The sequence below is a fragment of the Idiotropiscis lumnitzeri genome, chromosome 19 (genome assembly GCF_059441095.1).
Source record: "Idiotropiscis lumnitzeri isolate Australia: NSW breed Sydney's pygmy pipehorse chromosome 19, RoL_Ilum_1.0, whole genome shotgun sequence".
In the NCBI taxonomy this organism is placed as follows: domain Eukaryota; kingdom Metazoa; phylum Chordata; class Actinopteri; order Syngnathiformes; family Syngnathidae; genus Idiotropiscis; species Idiotropiscis lumnitzeri.
Window position 1 is genome coordinate 9,977,033 of NC_142409.1, and position 18,323 is coordinate 9,995,355.

General features: G+C 45.5%; 3 protein-coding genes across 3 annotated transcripts in view; 2 read left to right on the forward strand and 1 right to left on the reverse strand.

Annotated features, from left to right (window-relative positions):
- Positions 1–256: 256 nt before the first annotated feature.
- Positions 257–5,122, reverse strand: tgif1 (TGFB-induced factor homeobox 1). The gene is made up of 3 exons (XM_088282651.1): positions 4,828–5,122; positions 2,174–2,403; positions 257–1,590 (listed from the first exon to the last, which is right to left on the reverse strand). The coding sequence occupies exons 1-3, from the start codon at positions 4,841–4,843 to the stop codon at positions 928–930; spliced, it is 909 nt and encodes a 302-aa protein (XP_088138777.1). The 5' UTR covers positions 4,844–5,122; the 3' UTR covers positions 257–927.
- Positions 3,935–18,323, forward strand: part of LOC148318429 (sickle tail protein homolog) — a 67,689-nt gene continuing 53,300 nt past the window's right edge. Inside the window, exons 1-2 of the mRNA XM_088282642.1 lie at positions 3,935–4,028; positions 9,469–9,717. Coding sequence (XP_088138768.1) covers positions 9,645–9,717 — 73 coding nt within the window. The 5' untranslated portion in view covers positions 3,935–4,028; positions 9,469–9,644. The remainder of the gene's footprint in view (positions 4,029–9,468; positions 9,718–18,323) is intronic.
- otud1 (OTU deubiquitinase 1) lies at positions 6,712–8,503 on the forward strand. Its single transcript, XM_088283225.1, has one exon. The coding sequence runs from the start codon at positions 6,956–6,958 to the stop codon at positions 8,072–8,074; it is 1,119 nt and encodes a 372-aa protein (XP_088139351.1). The 5' UTR covers positions 6,712–6,955; the 3' UTR covers positions 8,075–8,503.

Below are 18,323 nucleotides of genomic sequence, written 5' to 3' on the forward strand. Positions count from 1 at the left end.
GCCTTGGAGGACTTGATAAACTAAAACGATGGTCGTCAAGCTTCGGCGAGCTCATGAATGAACGAGGGCGCGTCTTTGCAAGCAGACGACAAATCCTATTGGGAAGCTTTGCCGATGGAGCAGCTGTCAGTGCCAGACAGGAAGTGACCTTACGCGACGCCAGCGCCATTTAATACCCCCCCCCACCTGGCACGCTCACTGTTAATTTCCGACGGATTATTCTAATTAGCCGACACACCACAACAACGCCATGAAATGTAGAAAAAAAACCAAAAAAACTTTATTTGAGTCCCGCGTGACCTTTTTGCTCGCCACAAACATTGCACAGTATGAAAAGAAATCACATCCGAGGGCGTCATGTCGTCACATTATCTATACACGTGGTCCTATTGTACATGAATATGCTTCTTTTTGGCTGTCTTGGTCAATAAAAAAATAAAACAGCGAGAAGAAACGTGTAGTGTCATCGTCCAGTCCACTGGCCCAACCTGCTACATTTTTCATCTGGAATATATCCCTTACATGGGCAATAAAGGCATAAAATGACAAAACAGCTAAATGACAAACTATAGTGTAACATTAACTACAGTAGTGAATACGTTCATGCCAAGAGCAATAAAAAAAAAAATAAAAAAAAGTGTGTTAAGACACTGAGATCCATCAGGACCAGAAATGTGTTTGGATGAAAGACGTAAGACAGGTAGCATCCGTCCCATATTTTTGGTCCCCGGGGTGCAAATAAGATACAAGTCGATACAAATATCAAATGGATAAACATCTTTGAGCCAAGGCACCGTGATACTGTTGTTTTTGTTTGAGTAAAACAACTGAACAAAAACTAATTGATTGGTTTAGAAAAGATAGAAATCATGAGAGGGGTTCTTCTCAGTTTGTGATATTTTGGGCTCCCCCCCCCCTTTTTTTTTTTTAGGAGACGAGCTGTTTGGCCTGCAGCTCCATCTCGGCGGCCCGCTTCAGGGCCACGTCCACCAGGAGCTGGAAGCCACTGAAGTCCTGCGTGAGGTCCGGCGGGGTCGGGGGAGGGGTGTTGAAGAGCCCGCTGCGGGGGCTCAGGTTTCCCTCCAGGATGGTGGTGCTGGTGGCGCCGGCGGGGAGCTGAGGCCCCGCCCCTTTATCGAGACACCTGAGGAGCGCCTGCGCCGCCTGCAGCCGCTCAGCCGCCTTGTCAGAGTTCAGCGGCGACGGGTGCAAGGCGGTCGGGCTGGCGACAGTGGTGTGACAGATGACAGACGGCCGGGTGGGCGGGGTGGCCGAAGACGGGGATGTGCAGGTGGGCGAGGGCGTTGAGGAGGAGGGCGACAGCGCCTTCCTCAGGACGCCGGGCGTGGCGGGCTCGAAGCAGGACGGGTGCAGGACCCGTTTGTCGTAGCCGCCGCCGTCGTCGTGGGCGCCTGCGACCGGGCTGCTGCTGCTGCTGCTGCTGTGTTTGGGCGACTGGGAGCTGTCGGAGAAGCTGTCGCCCGCCTTGCCGCACTTCCTGGAGATGGTGAACTGGTTGGGGTCCTTGCCGTCTTTCCGCAACATCTCGGGGAGGAGGCGCCGGCGTGCGTTGATGAACCAGTTGCATACCTGGAAAACGTTAGATGACGTCAGGCTTGGAAAGGCAACGTTTGGGCAACACCCGATGCTTAACACCAGTTTATTACTTAGTAATAATAATTATTACTTAATAATTACTACTATGATTTTTTTTTAATAAGTAGTGCATGTTTCCCTTTAGTGCTGATCTCACTCTACGTTGTAATTCAGGTTAGATTTTCACTTCAGTGCTGTTGGTGCCAAGAAAGGAAAAAAAAAAAGTGGCAATAAAATTGTGGTTGTCGTAGCAACAATCGGGGGGTCAACTGCCTTGTTTTCTTTGGTTCGGCGGGCCAGTCGTAACTGGCTGCAGCTATGTAAATGACTCTGCATTGTTCCCAGACAGCTGGAATGGGAACGGCGGCGGGGAGGGAAATTCCTCAGCATTCACTTACTCACTACTCCCTCCTCCTCTTGCTCCTCCTAACACACTGCGGAGTTGCGCCACAAAAGCAGACGACCTCCAATGCAGTAAAGTGTCATGTTTTGACAGGAAATGATTCAGCTCATACTTCACCCACCCCCCCCTCCTTCTTGCTCGGAGTGTAGCCTTTCTGCGTGTGTGTGTAAGTACCTGCAGTGTGGAAAGCTGCGTCTGCTTGGAGAGGAGCGCCTTCTCCTGCTCCGAGGGGTACGCGTTGTAGCGGTGCTCGTACAACCAGTCCCTGAGAATCTGCACCGACTCCTTAGGCAGGTTGCCACGCCGTTTCCTTTTCCCACCGCCTCCACCGTTGGATGACAAGTCCAGGGGGGCGTCCGCGCCGTCGTCGTCGTCCGTCTCGCTCCCCGACAGCATCATCAAACCTGAGAGAGGACAGGAAAGGGAAAGGGAGGGAGGTTGGGTATTTTTATTTTTTTTCCCCGAGCTGTCAGGTTGTGTGCCATGTGATTCAGCCCGCGAAGCCGGGAAATGTGTGAGAAAGACGAGCAGGCGGCAGGATGTCACAAAGGCGGTTGTCAGCCGTAAAAGCAGCCCGGACACTTTGGAGCCACGCACCTCGCGTGCTTGTGTGACTCAGGCTGACCACGACGGGCGCCATTGTTTGATGGAACATGTGCAAAAGGAGTTTAAAAGACTCAAGTCACACAAAGCATGACGAGATGTCAGAATACTCAGACGAGCTTCTCAAGGCTTCAAAATAGGCCCGGAAAGTTAACAAAGCTGCTTTGGATTTAGCTCAACAAGCATTTTAGGAGCTCAAAACGTGCCTCTTAAATTTAAACTCAACTTGTCAAAAAAAAAAATAGCAAGACTTTCACTCAATGAGAATCCCTCGACTTGGAAATATGTCACAAAAGTCAACGAGTCACTTTAGCTCAGCGAGCGAGCATGTCAGGGGTTCGAAATGGGCCTCAGAAGTCAAACAAACAAATCGGGTGACATTTCAGTTCAGTGAGCGTCTCGGGGGTTCAAAATACGCATTAGAAGTCAACAAATCAGGTGAGACGTCAACAGTTTAAAAATATATTATCTCTAAAAAGACAACAAACAAATCTGAATTCGGCTCGACAGTTTTAGCCACCGGGAGTGTTTTTAGTTTCTCAGCATGATGCAAAGTGTGACGATACTAATGATAAGGACTCAGATTTCTTTTTTTCCGGTATATAAATCTTGTAATATTTCTGTATGTAGTTTAACATGTACAGTAACTCCATGACCATTTGTAGCCTTGATGCATCGTACTGACAGTAAATACTTTCACGAAAAACACTCATAGGCCATAAATACAAAACAAATGAAAAACACGAAGCATTGTGGTAACTGCGTGCCGCAAGAAGACATATTCTTAGACTGAGTTCATAGTCCTGATAATACCTCGCAATATCATTATGGTCTATATATGTGTGGAAAAAAAAACACATCAAGACCAAAACATAAACGTCTATTTTCTTTACTTGATCCTTCAAAAAAATTTGTGTTTTTCAGGAGTGTTAGCTAATTGAATCTATCCAACTGTTGTTTGTTGTCAAGTGAGTCACTGCCACCATGGTGCGCTTGTATGTCAAGTCTGCGCTTGTTGAACAATTGCCATTATCTCAAAACTTGTGATTTGTATCTCAAGGCATTAGGAAAACGGCGCTAACTGACAATGTTTATTGACCGACAATTCTTAGAATGTCATAAATAAACTGTGGCCCACTTGTATTATAATTCAAACGACTAAAAATAACTAAATTCCGTTATAATAAACAGAAATTTGGGTGCTTAAGAGGTGTTTGACAGATGTGGGTCAAACGTCCGCCATTTTGGGGGTCCTTCAAATAAAATCGGCATTTCCGGGTTTCTTCCTATAAATGTCTCCCGGTCACGTGAGCTTACCTTAATGCGGAAGTACGACTTTTTGGGGGGTAAGCGAGTGAGATACAACTCAGACCGCCGTGGGCGCCGAACTCTAGTGGGAAAAGTGTGGAGCAGCCAACAGGATGAGGTAATTACGTGGGCCGGGGAGATGTTGGTGGTGCGAGTGGAGGAGGGGGGGGGCGAAGGGGGAGGGGAGACCTGTTGCAAATCAGCGTCTCCAGACTAAACAAAAGAATCTCAGGCTGCTCGCCCTCCTTTTGTACGCTTTGCAACAAAAACTTCCAAAGCGCGTTTCTTACGCTTCCCCAAAAGCAAACATCACACAGAGTGGACAGAAAACACGTTAAAACACAATTTGACACTTCCCCCGCGTACGTTACGCGATTTAAAAGTTGTGTTCTTTTGTGTGTGGACACGCGGTGAACAAACTTCCAACAATGAGGTCACCCCCCCAACACGCGACTTCCAGTTGCGTGACACATTTGAACAAATTAAACCCACTAGCGTCGAGAGTTTTCCACCTATTGAATCATTTTGTCAAATTATTAGTAGTAATAAAAAAAAAACACGTTTAACAACTTTCCGACCAAAGTCAGTCGAGAAAGTGGCGCAGTCCCGCTCCGCATTCAAACTTCCTGATAAAAAAAGTGATTAAACCCACGCGTGGACGAGAACATTCAAAGCTGAGACAACGGGAGGAAATTCGGCGCTATTTTCATCTGGCTTCGCTGATAAATTCGTGCGTAAATAAGCAGCAAACACACGAGTGTATTTGGGCTGTGACGTCTCGCCAGCACATGGCACTCACAGCCTGTCATGTCTGCACTGGAGACAATAGACTCCAAGGAGGGAAACGGCAACAGAAAGCCCTCTTTTTCCCCCTCGTCGTTATCGTTTCGAAACTCAAAATCTTCATCGCATCTTACCTTTTTTCGTCTTCATTTTCCCCGACTAAAAGCCCACTTTTGATCCTCGCGTGGAAGTAAAGAAGCAAACGTCCCCACAGCGGCGATTTGCTGCTGTCTCAGCGTGTATCCAAATGTTGTGGAGAATCCTTTTTCACCAACAAGCAGACAAAAAAAGGAGGAAAAATGGATCCCGTTTTTGGGGGGGGTTTGTGGCGCGTGTTGATCCGTGGCGGAGGTAGGCAGGCTGTGTGTTGGGGGGGCTGGAGGAGGAGGAGGAGGTGGTGGTGGTGCGGGGGGGTTACCTGAGATCTCTCTCTTTCTCTCTCTCTCCGCGAGGTTTTTTTGCTCATTGACTGCGTTGTGCGTGTTTGATAGAAGGGGTGGTGGGGGGGGGGGGGGGGGTGACAGCTATCTTTGACAGCTGCGTGACTCAACCCACGGAGGATGCTCCCTCCCCTTTCCCCACCGCCCGCTGACATCAGCTCAGAGCGCCCCTCTCTCTCTCTCTCTCTCTCTCCGCTCCACTGACACACAAAAAAACAAAACAAACAAACAAAAATGAAAACAAAAAAACGTGCAAAAACAAGCTACTGCTGTTTCTTGCGTTCAACTCCAGCCGCTCCTCTAATTGTTGGTTTCGTTTTACTGCGCTCTAATCCTACATGTATGTGTTTATGTGTGCAGTCGCGGTTGGTGCACGAGTCAACACGTAAAAAAAAACAAAAAAAACAGGGAAAGATCAATGCCTTCATTTGTATGCGCCGCACTGCCATGCGACAGCTGCTCATAAAAGCTGCGTACAAGCTCATTTGAAGCGAAATGTCGCCTCCTGGTGGATGAATGTGGAACTGGCTTGAGGGAATTAAATAATGTTCAATTTAGATTGTCTGTATTGCATTTATAACAGTTTTTACACAAAATATTTTGAAATTGTCTACATTTATGTGAGAATAGTACGTTTATTGTAGAATTTGCTGCATTTTTTGTACCAGTTAAAAAAACGTTTCTTGTAAAAAAAAGGGACTGACCTCACCCGCGTATTATTGCAACAATGTGGTGATATCTAAATTTAGATGTCTGTACAACATTGGCCGCCATTCAGTGTCTGACACTGTGGTTAAAACTGTCACGCATGAAATTAAGTCTTGTCAAATCCTCATTGTGGTGATAAGAAACACGACACTTTTTAGTTGGCCATGTAATATGGTTAGTTTAGAAATAACGTGCCAACATCCACCATTTCCCGTTCAATTACTCAATGGCTAAAATACTTTATTAACAAGAGCTAAAGTGTTCTTAATTTTGTATTCGCGAGCTGTGTTCATTTAAAACGTTATGACACAACCAGGCTGACGTATCACATCTTTCTCATTAGTGGCCGCATACTTGGCTGTTACATTCCTTCGTTTGGACCAGAAGTAAAGTTGTTTCAAGCGCCCGAGATATTGTGCATTCAGACTTTCAAAATAAAAGTAAAAAACAGTCAAATAGAAAACTCGAGTCTGGATTATGAGCCTTGCTCAGATAATGTACATTTTTATTAAAGCAAGTGGTTCTAAATCTGGGGCTGTTAGCCATAACATGAACATTTATTTTGTATTTCAGTTTTTGTTACCTGGTCCACAACAACATATTGTTTTGATCGTGTGTACTATGATTTTAGGTTTGTTTGTTTTTCCCACGCAAGTCTGGGTTCCAGTGACACTGTTTGGGGCGTTTTGCCCATAAAAATTGAGTACTACTACTTTTTTCTTGTTTTACTCAAGTATTTGTACTTTTTTTTAAATACAGAGTGTGAGGATCTCAATAACCTTTGCCCAGTACAATTATTTTATTTTGAAGGCGAAGCAAACGGAAACACAACGGTCTGTTTTGACCGAGTTTTAAAACCGCCAAGCCCCTATCTCAGTTCGTAGGGAGGCACCCCGTGAAGGAGTGACGCGAGTGGGACCCGAAGTGGAGAGTGAACCCCCCCACCCCCTCCCCTCCCGTTCCGCGATCGGGAACAGAGAGGCGCCGCCGAAAAAAACTTCCTCTGTAACTTCGCGGAGTCGATGTCGGTGACAAGCTGCGATATTTTTAGCTTTGGCCGTCATCGCGCTGTGACTGGCTGGCTGTGGGCTTGCTATAAAGGACGCGCTTCGACATGCAGCTTTACAACAGCGCCTTGACGCACTACCCGAGATCATCCAGCAAAGTCTCCATCACTTTATCCAGCGGGACCACCAGCCTACCTGAGGAAGACTCACCTGGACCGAGCCAGCCAGACGCAACTGCTACTTCCGCAAACATGCCTGCCTTTTCTTGCTACGAAGCCTCCTCCTCCTCTAGGCCCAGGCCTGTCTGCTTCACATCCACTGCTGATTTGCTTATACGCAGAGCGGATGGGGTGGAGAGGACGGTACCGATCCAAATCACCAGGGTGTCTAAGGCTCAGTCCCCCGACGACGAGCTGGTGGACTTTATTGATGACTTCAGGAACAGGACGGATGGACTTTTCCTGGAAGACCCCCGGGAGAGTCTTCTGTTTGAGGATGAGGCGAGGAGTAACAGGTTGGTACCTAAAGAGGAGCCCTGTGGTTCTCCACCAGAACGCCACCTGGATGATGAGGGGGCAACATCTGACTTTGAGCTGAGCGTCCTGCAGGAGCAGAGAGGCGATGACAAGGTGGCCCGGGACGAGAAGGTGGCCCTCTACCTGGCTGAGGTGGAAACGCAGAATAAGTACCTCCGGGAAAAACGCAAGTTCCGGTACCACATCATCCCGGACGGTAACTGTCTGTACCGGGCTGTTTGCAAAGCCACGTACGGGGATCAGGCGGGGCACGGCGAGCTGCGGGAGCGCACGGTGCACCACATCGCCGACCACCTGGACCAGTTCAACCCGATCATCGAGGGCGACGCCGGCGAGTTCCTCATCAACGCTGCACAGGACGGCGCCTGGGCCGGATACCCTGAGCTTCTCGCCATGAGCCAGATGCTCAACGTCAACATCCACCTGACCACCGGGGGCAGTGCTGAGAGCCCAACAGTGTCCACCATGGTGCACTTCCTGGGCGAGGAGGACGCGTCCAAGCCGGCCGTCTGGCTGAGCTGGCTGAGCAACGGACACTATGACGTGCTCATCGACGCCTGCGTGGAGAACCCCGAGTACGAAGACTGGTGCCGACACTCTCAGATGCAGAGGAGACGGGACGAGGAGCTGGCCAAGTCCATGGCGGCGTCCTTATCCAAAATGTACATTGAGAAAAGCGGAGCAGTGTAAACGCACAATGACTCAGTTTGATTTGTGCCTTAATTGATGTATACGTGTTTCTATTTTTCTAAGATTTACGAGGTTTAACCAAGTGCTGTGCACATATTTGATTGTTTCGATTTGCCACTGTTGCTACTTTGGTGGATGAAAGTGTGGCTGTGTTCGGAATCACTGAGAAAAGCTGTTGTTTGTAAATGTTATTAAAAAAAAATCCTCTGCTTTCATGGAGGACTAAAGAAATATGAGATTTACTTTTGAGAGGCTGACATTCCAAGAATTACCGCAATATTCAATTTCACAAGGTCTCTAAATAATAAATGATAAAACGCAAGAGTGACAAAGTCCTGTTATGATATCCTGAAACTTTTCGCACCTTTTTCTAACTGCAATTGTTGCACAAATAAAAGTGTCCTTATGATGCGATGTGTTTGCGTTTGACTCACTCTGCGTCCCTGTGGAATTCCTGGAGGCGTTTCCTTTTTTTTTTTCTTTTTTGGGTCAGGCCGCCTGTCGTGTTTGAGGGTTTGCTGAATAGTTACAACAGTGTGGATATTTTTAACCTCGCCGAATGAAGACTAAGACTGAGGGAATCTATAACTCACGATTGAATAAAGTTCTGCAACTCTTTTGGCCTACGTTTGGATAATGCCTCAATTTTGCAATCGTGAGAAGGCCTCATTGTTACCATCTTAAGAATTTTGTTGCTATATTTAGTGATTGTAACTAAGAAGCAACATGTGACAAATCTAGAAAAGTTTCAGGGCCGCTTGGCTGATTCCCCGCACGCCTTTGACAACTTACTGAGATTGGATTGCATTTTCTTTTATGGAGGCCATTTCGAATTTTAGTCTTAAATCAATCCAAACAAGCGCGTCACTTTATTCTCCTTCCACTAGAGGCCGCTGTTGGCCCCAAAATGAATACTGGAGCAGTGCGTTTTAAATATTTTACAGGTACCACCTTAATGAGCATTATTAAAATATAGTAGAATAAAACAAGTTATTTTCCTAAAAAGAATAATTGTCATTGACGACAAATGGATGGTAAGTGAATGAGTTACACAGTTTGAATGTTAATATTACAGTAAAATATACTGAAAGGAAAATAAATGCGTACTCGAATAATTAAATTCAAATGTATTGCAAATAAAGGTTAAATACAATTCCTAGCTAATTAAATGTTCGTAAACAACCTTGTTTCAGTGATTACATGTAAATATATTGTACTTCAGTGTGTACGTTTCAAACTTTTGTGTCCCGTCGGAAGTCAATTGTACATATCCAGTCACGTTATAGCTAATGGGATACAATGCAACAGATGGGGAAATAAGTTGTTGGACGTTATACATAGAACATAAAGACATGTAAAAAAAAAAAATGACAGATGTGCATTTGTATCTGCAGGACGAGTGACGACCCGCAGTGGGGCGGAGGTGGCTGCTTGCGAGCGAATTGGAACGCGGCCGCCCCGACGCAGATGAGCTGGGCTGGTGAAGTTCAGTTCGCGGAGTGTTTAAAAAAAGAAAAAAAAAGAAGAGTGAGTAAGAGCAGCAAGCAACCGGCGGTGGAAAGCATTGGACATGTCGCGGCACCGCGTGCAGTTCGCGGACCTCCCCACCACGAATGACCACAAAGGAGGCGGCAAAATTCACAGTAAGGGACTATTTTCTTCATCCGCTAATTGACCTTGATTGTTAAAGATGCACCACTCCAAACAATTCTCCACCACACTGCCTTTCCATATGATTCACATTAACGTTAAAATCCTTCTTGCCCACATGGATAACTGCTTGTACTATTTGATCATCTTATTCCTTGTTGCAATAATATTCCTAATGTTAAATGGCCAATCACTTGTTTTTGAAGATACAGAATATTTCTACTGAGCTAGTTGAGGATGCAGCTGTTTGCAGACCAAAGGATGTGTGTTTGTCATTATCTATTCAGTATATAATTAAGTCGTGTATGCAGCAAGTCACAGAACGCCGCTTGACTTTCAAGCTCTTCTGATGTTTCCCATAGGAAATAATGTAAATAAATTTCCACTCGGCTCAAATGGCAAACCTTTTATTTACTGTAAAGTTACTATGATTTTAACATTCTGGGGCTCATGGCGGTTTAGTTATTGGCACAACTCCCTCACAGTGCTTTGGGTCGGGGTTCGAATCTCAAGGGTCACCATGGAGTGATTCAGAACACGCTGTCAACGTTTCTGAATATATATAGAATGCTCCATTACAAAAAAAAAAATGAAATGAAGCATCCTAGCTTCCTCATTCCGTTCATGTTTTGCGGTCAAATACTCCTAAAGTAGTTTGATCTCAGCAACATTTTGATTTAACTTGCAGTTGCCACTTTCATTTTATTTGCGGGCAATCCTCTCCGCATAATTAAATCATTGAAGTTTGGAAGCCACCTAGCAGCCAAGCCCCCTTGCACTCGCCTCCGTCCTTTTTCGAGGCGAGTCAGCAGCACTGGCGCAAGCATCCAGCACACGCTCATTGGAAGTGGCAGCTGCCCTTTGCATGCTCCTGCCAACCCCCCTCCTCAGGTGTCCTCTCATGTTGGATGGCGCTCCTCTCGAGACCAGCGCCTCCCTGCTTTTCAGCCTCCCTTCAAAGTCTCTTTAGTTTTATTTATTTTTCAAATTTTGCCTAGGCACTCTTGCGTTAGCGCCGTGCTGCAGTGAACAGGCAACAGGCGGATGAGTGGGGTGCATCGCCATGGCGACGGGGCGAGTGTCAGGCCAGCTGAAACGCAATGGAAAAATTGCTGACGCATCCCTAGCGGAGGAGCATGATGTCATCTCTGGCGGCAGGGATGTGGTTTTTTTTTTTTTGTTTTTTTTTTTGTTTCACGCATGAGGCCGTCTGTCTGACAGATCTCGACTCGCCGCCAACAACGCTTCATCACTCCTGATGACCTGACGTGTGTTGACATCAAACTGCAATCTCGTTTCCGGATAGTTGTATTGTATTATTGTTGTTTTTTTAGTAGCCATATGATGTCCAATGGACTTTTTTTAATGGAACACGGTGGATTGTGTCGAGCGCGCCCGCCGGACAAGTGGTGTCGAAAACACAAAATGGGCTTTTTGATTGCTCGTGAACAAATAGTACTTGGGTCTTTCGAGTGCCTGCCGACCCATCAAGTGGGGAAATCAAACAACCAAGTTTAATATTTAACAAGATCTTTTTTTTTTTGCCAAAGTGTCTACAAGCGAGCCGGGTCAAATCCTGCAGTGGCGATTCGACCATGGGTTTGAAAAGCCAGCCGTACTCAAAGGTGGACTTCATCCCATTTTTTTCCAAGTTCAGATTGTTGTTCAACAATTTTGACCATTTTTAAGATGTATGTTGGCCCAACCCATTTTAGGTCATCTTCTCGGGACAAATTCAATCTCAATACACCTGAAACTCTCAAATAATTTTGCGTTGGTTGGCAAGGCGCAAAATCAGGCCCAAGACGACCTAATTATCTTGATGAAAGTTCAAAGGCTTCAGTTGATTATCATTTTTTTATTTATTTATTTTTTTGCTGAATTCCTTTTGCGAGAGTTGCTCTTCGGATTTTTCAATTTTGTCGGTCGCGATTCCCACTGAATAGAAGCGCCGCTCGGCTCAGAGCCTGACAGGTCGTTGATGTGAACGTCTGTCGAGCAAAGCGCCGCGACGTCTTTCAATAAGCTGCCTTTAAAGCCTCAGACAGCTGCACACTCGCCCGCCTCATCATCATCATCATCATCTCCGAATTATTTGAGGACGGAGGCGTCAACAGCTTGCGCAGAGTGAAATACTCCTCCTTGATTAGGCGGCTGAGGCATGAGAGCGCCTTGTCGCTCAATCAGTCGCATGAAGAGCGAGGCGGCGTGGAACTTATGCCATCAATCATTCGTCTGATCTTCACAGGAAGCCACTCCAAGAAGCGCCCCCGCGTCAAGTCACGGGACTTCGTCCGCTGAGCCAAATTAAAAGATCCGAGAGCAAATGAGTATTTTAGTCTCTTACGGCAAACCACCTGCTTGTCATTTTAGCCCTTCACGTCCCATGAGTTCGTCTTGTAATATATCGTTGTTCACATGCGGTCCTCTGCATCATTTTGGGGAAAATGATCCAGCAAAGGTCGGATGTCGTTTAAAATTGAATTTTGTTAGTAGAGAAAATTCTCATGTTGGTCCATCTCGACATTTTTACGATTTGAACCGATTAGTGGACTAGTCGACTTTTCTACTCTGCATCAATGTAGACTAATCTCCGTTTTTTGGGGGGCATCGTGTCTTCCAATTGGCCAATTTCTTGACGATTTTCGACTATCACTGTCTGATGCTGTCGTGGGACGGTAACGAGTGAGGATCAGCGAAATTTTGGCTCACAAGGCGACGCAGATGCTAGTGTACAAAAATGAACTAGTTGTGAAAGCGCTTCGGCCATTTTCCTCGTCGCAAGTCTTAAGATTTGTGCATCTTGAACTGATGGTGTTAAAAGGTTTTCATTTTATTTTTTTCCAGAGCGCCTTTCAGCCTCTTGCATATGAGAAATGCATGAGGGAAAAGATGGCTCAGTCTATATTTTGTTCATCAACAACCAACTCAACTTTGAGTGTTTCTCGTGTTTGTCCATACCTTGACGTACGAAAATGGACCCCGGAGATTTGAAGCAGCTGTTTCCACGCTGGATTAAGTGTCTCTCTCTTAAGGGCTCTTAAGTTGCCTTTCTCATAAAGTGCAACGTTTCAACAGCTCGCCGTGGCCTTCTCCTCCCTGACAACAGACTGATGCTTTTTTTTCCCTTTGGCGCTCAGATAAAACAACAACAAAAAAAATGACCTTGAGGTGCTTTTTTTTTTGTTAAGTTTTTTGAACGAACAACGTTGCTCACTCCAAGATGCGAGAATGGCGTGTTGTACTGTATGTCTTATTCTTGCCCGTTTCCTCTCTTTGAGCTTCTTGCACCATAATCATACTCTGATTTTGTGGTCCAATCAATATTGCACGTGGGCCCTCCAACGTCCCAGTCTTTCCGTTGCGACGAGCTCGTAAATGTGTAGCGCCGAGTGTCTTCGTGCGCAGTGAAGAGTTGCCGCCTGTAATTTTTTTGTGATGGTCCACTTCAGTCGCCTTCGGCGGACTCGCCGGCTTTTACGACGCGCGTTCGGCCCTCGATGTTGCAATACAGTCGCCGGTATTGTATCGGAGCGTCTCAAGCCTCAAGAACTATCCGTCCTTCAAGTGTGCGTGGCCGGAGGGCGGCGTTGTGATGAAATTGAGAGGAACCAGATGCTTTTGTTCCGCCCACATCACCACGAGTCTTCGCCCCGAAGCGGTGTCCGAGAAATAATGAAGCAACAAGTGACACATGGACCTCTCGGCGTCGGTCACTTTTCGCACAACCATAAGCTCCCGGCCCTCCCGGCCACTGCAGTCCAGTTGCCTTTGGGATCCGCAGAGGAGTAAACAAACTCTTCTATCATGTTTACGGTCACCTCAAGACGGAGAGAATCCAAAGGCTGTTAATACGCAGAGGGCGAATGTGCAAGTGATGGATCGCAAAGAGTCCGCCTGTCTGGCCTCCGAGCGTTGCTCCTGAAGTACCTCAGCTGCTTTATTGGCAATTAGAGACGAGCAGGCTGTATTTCTTTCTTGATAGCCAAGTCATAACATCCTCCGCATGCCTTTCCCCAAAAGCACGACTGAGCCACGTCGTCAACTGCGGTGCCATTGTCTCCGTAACGAAGTGATGTGTGAAAAGTCAAAAAGGGTTTGAGATGGAAGTGAGGTCAATACAATAGAACTTTGTGTTGAACTAAACAGGCCAACGATTTCCTGAGGTGTTATGAGAGTTTTCTGATGTACAGTATGTGCCTCGGTTCAAAGGTTGAAAATCTGTGTCTCGAATGAATGCGTGCGGTTACCTGATAACGAGGCCTATCTTTGACATGTGGTCCAACTCCACATTGGCGACTGCCGTGCCCACCAACTGCGATTTTAATGACTTTCCAAATCAATTAAAAGATCTGGGTCGCCGCCCCAGAGGTCGGCGGGGCACAAACGCAAACAAAAGAACTCCTGCGCCTGCAGTCCTCATTGTTTTGCCGGTGAACGCTGCTGCTTGTTTTGATCCCGTTTTCGTGTTGCGTGAGTCTCTGCCTTTTCGGTGGAACACCAATCTGTTTTCTGAAACTTGTTTTGATCCCGTTTTCACCAATCTGTTTTCTGAAACTGTTCTAAGTACCCAATACAATTTGAATTGTGTTGTTCTTAACTCAAGAATGTTATCAGGTGAGAGCAGTTAGCTTACGTGACGTTACACAGACATTTGATAAGTCAGCAAACGGCCGGGCCAAGACACTCCCGGTTACTGACAGCAAGCGACTCCAAATGAGGAAGCAGGCGGATGTTGATAAGCGCGCGGAGCGTCGTGGTGTGTGGGAACGTGCACGTAAATGTGGAGAAATTGCTGAGAAAGGGACGACTTTCTCTTCCTCTCTGAGAAAAGCACCTTCAACCCCAGCAGTAGTACATTCCAATTGGTTGACTTCTGTTTTTTTTTTTTTTTTCTTCTTCTGATAAAAGTATGCGCAGCGTAAAATTGAGCAAACCGAATCCTGTTTTTGTTTTATTTTTATTTTTTTTTACCCAGCACTTCCTGACTAAGTTTGTAGGTCACATCGGGGTAATCCACTTTGCTCCTGGGGAAAGTCTGCTAATTAGCAGCATGCTGAGGGCTGATCCATCACTCCTGACTGTAATCTGAGGACAAAGAGGCTTTTGAACCTGATTGCAATCGTGTCGCTTTTAAATCAAACGGATTCCTTTGTGAGCATCAAAGCTTACTTGTTATATACACTTTGTTGTTGTTGAACCTGAGATCCAGTCCAAGTGCGCATTCAAACCGAAAAATGCTCAATTTTAAATGATGATTGGAGAGCAGTTAGCCAGTTGGTTGGTGAGCTAGCTAGCTTGTAAATGAGTCGCTGAAAATGCTCAACTTGGATACGTTTTGTTTCTTCAAACTTGGATATAGAAAATAAAGTTACAGATACCCAATTGTGATTATTGAGATCACATTTAGATAAGAAATAATGAGTGCTAGCTAGCTAGTTAGTTTGTTAGCAAGTGAGTCGAGTTGAGTTACATGACTAAAATGTTGTGATGGGACTGTATATAATTAACAGATTGATTGTTGTTCGTTGGTTTGCCAGTAAAGAGTTTACGATTATAAAAAGGATAACGACTTGATAGTTGTTAGTTTGCGAAGCGATTAGCTAGTTTGTTAAGCAGTTACCGTACATTACAGTTACGTTTGAACATGTCATTTGTTAGTTGGTTGTCATGTTATGCTTTTGATTACGGTTAGTTAGCGGTTTAACTTAAACTGGCAACTGTGTGACCGACAAACTGTTGTGTGCCAGTTGTGTCGTTGATATACAGACTACAATCTTGCTACTGGGTTTCTTTTTGGTTTAATTTTGAAATCATAGTTTTCTCACTTGTGGTCCCACAACGCCGCACTTTGTCTCACCTCCAACGGAAAGTCGATTGAGCCTCAGCCAAGAAGTGAGGAGGAGGTTTATGACTTAACCTCCGAGCTTGACGGGCGCTTCTGGAGTTTAAAATATCGCGAGGAAAGTGGGTGCTCCTGACTGATAGAGTTCTGCGGTTGCGCTTTGATGTTCCAATTGAGGATCAGACGAGCCGTGTTCGAGTCAAAGTTGCCCCACCGCCACCAGAGATTGAAGGAGCAGGAAGACCTCAGCTCTCTCCGTTTAATGCTTTATCGCCTCGACTTGTTCATCTTTCTTGGCACCCTCTGCTTCCGTGCGTCATCCAGCTACTTCAGCTTGTCAAACGTTTTGGAATCAGGCGATAGATATTTAAAAAAAAAAGAAAGAAAAAGTAATTCAGGAATAAATTCATTCCAAGTTAATTTGGAAAAAAAAATACAGCTTTATTGGCGTAATAATACGCCTTCTGAAAAAGAGGCCTGTATTCTCTTAAAAAAACAACAACCGTGAATTCTAATTTATTTTTACCCATTCCCCATTATTTGCAGAATATCCATATTGGTTCTGTCTGTTTCTGTACAACATAAAACTAGTGCTTTGGCGCCGTCCAGTAAAACTATATTGATCTAGGAGGAGGCGCTTTTAATAGACTGGCCACAAACTTGTGTCATAAAAAAGTAGTGCTTTGGAACCACCCTCGTGGCATCTTGGTGTCAAGGAACTATATTGAAGTGACAGGAGGAGCTTCAATTAGACGGGGCCAAAGTCAAAAAGAAAAGTCCAGCTTCTGAACCCCCGGGGGTCAGGGGACTCCAGTTTAAGGAGAGGGCCACCCGAGGGGTGCGGACGCAAACGCTGGAAAAACATGTGTGTACACAGATCTGTGATGAGGTCAAAGGTCAGAGCAGATGTCAGCCGAGGGGCGGGCCAGACTAACCCCTGACCCAGGTTTTGAAATTGAAGGTGAATCAGTAACATGTGTGTTCTACTTTTTTGGCTGCTTTGCTTTTTCTACCGACCCATTTGACGTCTTAACGGAACGGAACCGAGAGCCACTGTGGCCACAAAAACAGTTGAGATGAAGAATGTGGCGAAGGGGGTGGGGGGATTCCGCTTTTTAAAGTTTTACCCTCATGAATTTCGTGCTGTGCGATGATTGCAAATGTTTTCTCAAACGTTTTAATTCATAACCCTTCTTTTTTTTTCTCTTTTTGCGTTATTTTTCATCTCCAAAGTCCAACAAATAAATACAATTCATCTTGAGGCTCTTAATCAAGTTGTATCGAACAACAAAAAAAAAAAAATAGCCCGGAGATAAGTAAACAAGATGCTCTGGTGAGGGAGGGCGGGGGCAAAAAAAAAAATAAAAATCATTTCATCACTTGAACTTTTGGATTTCCCCTTAGCAGGCGGCAAAACGAGAGCTTGCAGCTGTTCCCCGGTGCCATTCATCACAAGTCGGCGCCGCTTGCGGAGCGCTGTTAATTCCTTTCATTGCCATAAAAGAAAAGCGATAAAGACCGGAGATCATCACCGCTGACGCAAAACTCCATCGTAGCATAACGGAGGCGAGTCAAGCATCGTTTTTTTTTTTTTTTTTTTGGGTCTCCGGAGCATCCATATGTCACATCCTTAACCCCCAATCCCCCCACAATCTATTTGAGCCTTTTCACGGTGATTTATTTCAGAACAACTCGTTCTTCCCGCTTTAAATCTCGTTGGCCCTCCACGTCCCACCGTGTGTGTCGGGCTCCATCAGATGATTATCTGCCGCGTCCCGTGCTGGCCCCGACCCGCGCTGTTGGCTCAGCACATCTCAGCTGCTGACGGAAGCCTCGTGCGTGTGCGTGCGCGTGTGCACGTATACGGATTCATGCCGTTGCTGGACTTCCTGTCCCTCATTGTGACACGGATGCCCGGCGTTTGCTGTCACTGCAGTTCACGTGTCATTTGAGCCGTACTGTTGCTCATCAGCCCTCTGCTTGCGTCTTTGGTTGTTTTTCTTTCCACCGTTCACCAGTAGCTCTCAGAACACAACAATATTCTCTCTCTCAGATGCTGGTCATAAACTGCATTTTATGTTTAAAAAAAAAAATCAAATAATGTAAAAAAAAAAAAAAAAATAGATTGAGTCACTCACAGCCAAGTGTAAAAAGAAGTCAAGCAGCTTGAATAAAATGTATTCAAACATTTTAAACTTTCTTTCACTCCTCTTGGCCTAAGATTTGAGAAAAAAAATGCACTTTTGATACTCACCGAGCTGAAGTCTCCTGAGCAGGATTCCCCCAGCACTGAGAACAATATTGTTGCGCTTTCATTATTCATGCGCCGTAATGCTTTTAATGTCAAGCAGCGGAATTATTTTTCTGGTGTTGTCATTTGCATCCAAAATTGAGGAAGTGCGGGGTTACCAGTTTTTTCCCCCCCCTCCCCTTGGGCTTACCCTCAAAGGAATTTTTATTCATGCTGTGTGTTGTCTGTGTGAAAATATCCAGGGGCTCTTCATGTCAATATCTGATGAGGATTTAAAAAAAAAACCCAAAAAAAACAGGAGTGACTAATCAGGCCACATGGGGGCTCCAGAGATAGAACAACTCGGAGCGATGGCTCCTGTGGGATTCAAACGCTCTCAGAAAAAAGGAGACCTCCACCAAGGCAGAAGTAAACTTTAAATTAAGATCTGTTCCAGTTGGTAGAATAATTTTATATTGCTGCAACGACATCAACACCCCAAAATCATCAATTTAATGTGCAAA

What these genes read in the sequence shown, in the direction of transcription:
- otud1 (XM_088283225.1), top strand. Translation starts at nt 6,956, where the DNA reads ATGCAGCTTTACAACAGCGCCTTGACGCACTACCCGAGATCATCCAGC.
- tgif1 (XM_088282651.1), bottom strand. An exon ending in CGCAGCTTTCCACACTGCAG is followed by an intron (nt 1,591 to 2,173) that starts GTACTTACACAC and finishes AACGTTTTCCAG; the next exon opens with GTATGCAACTGGTTCATCAA.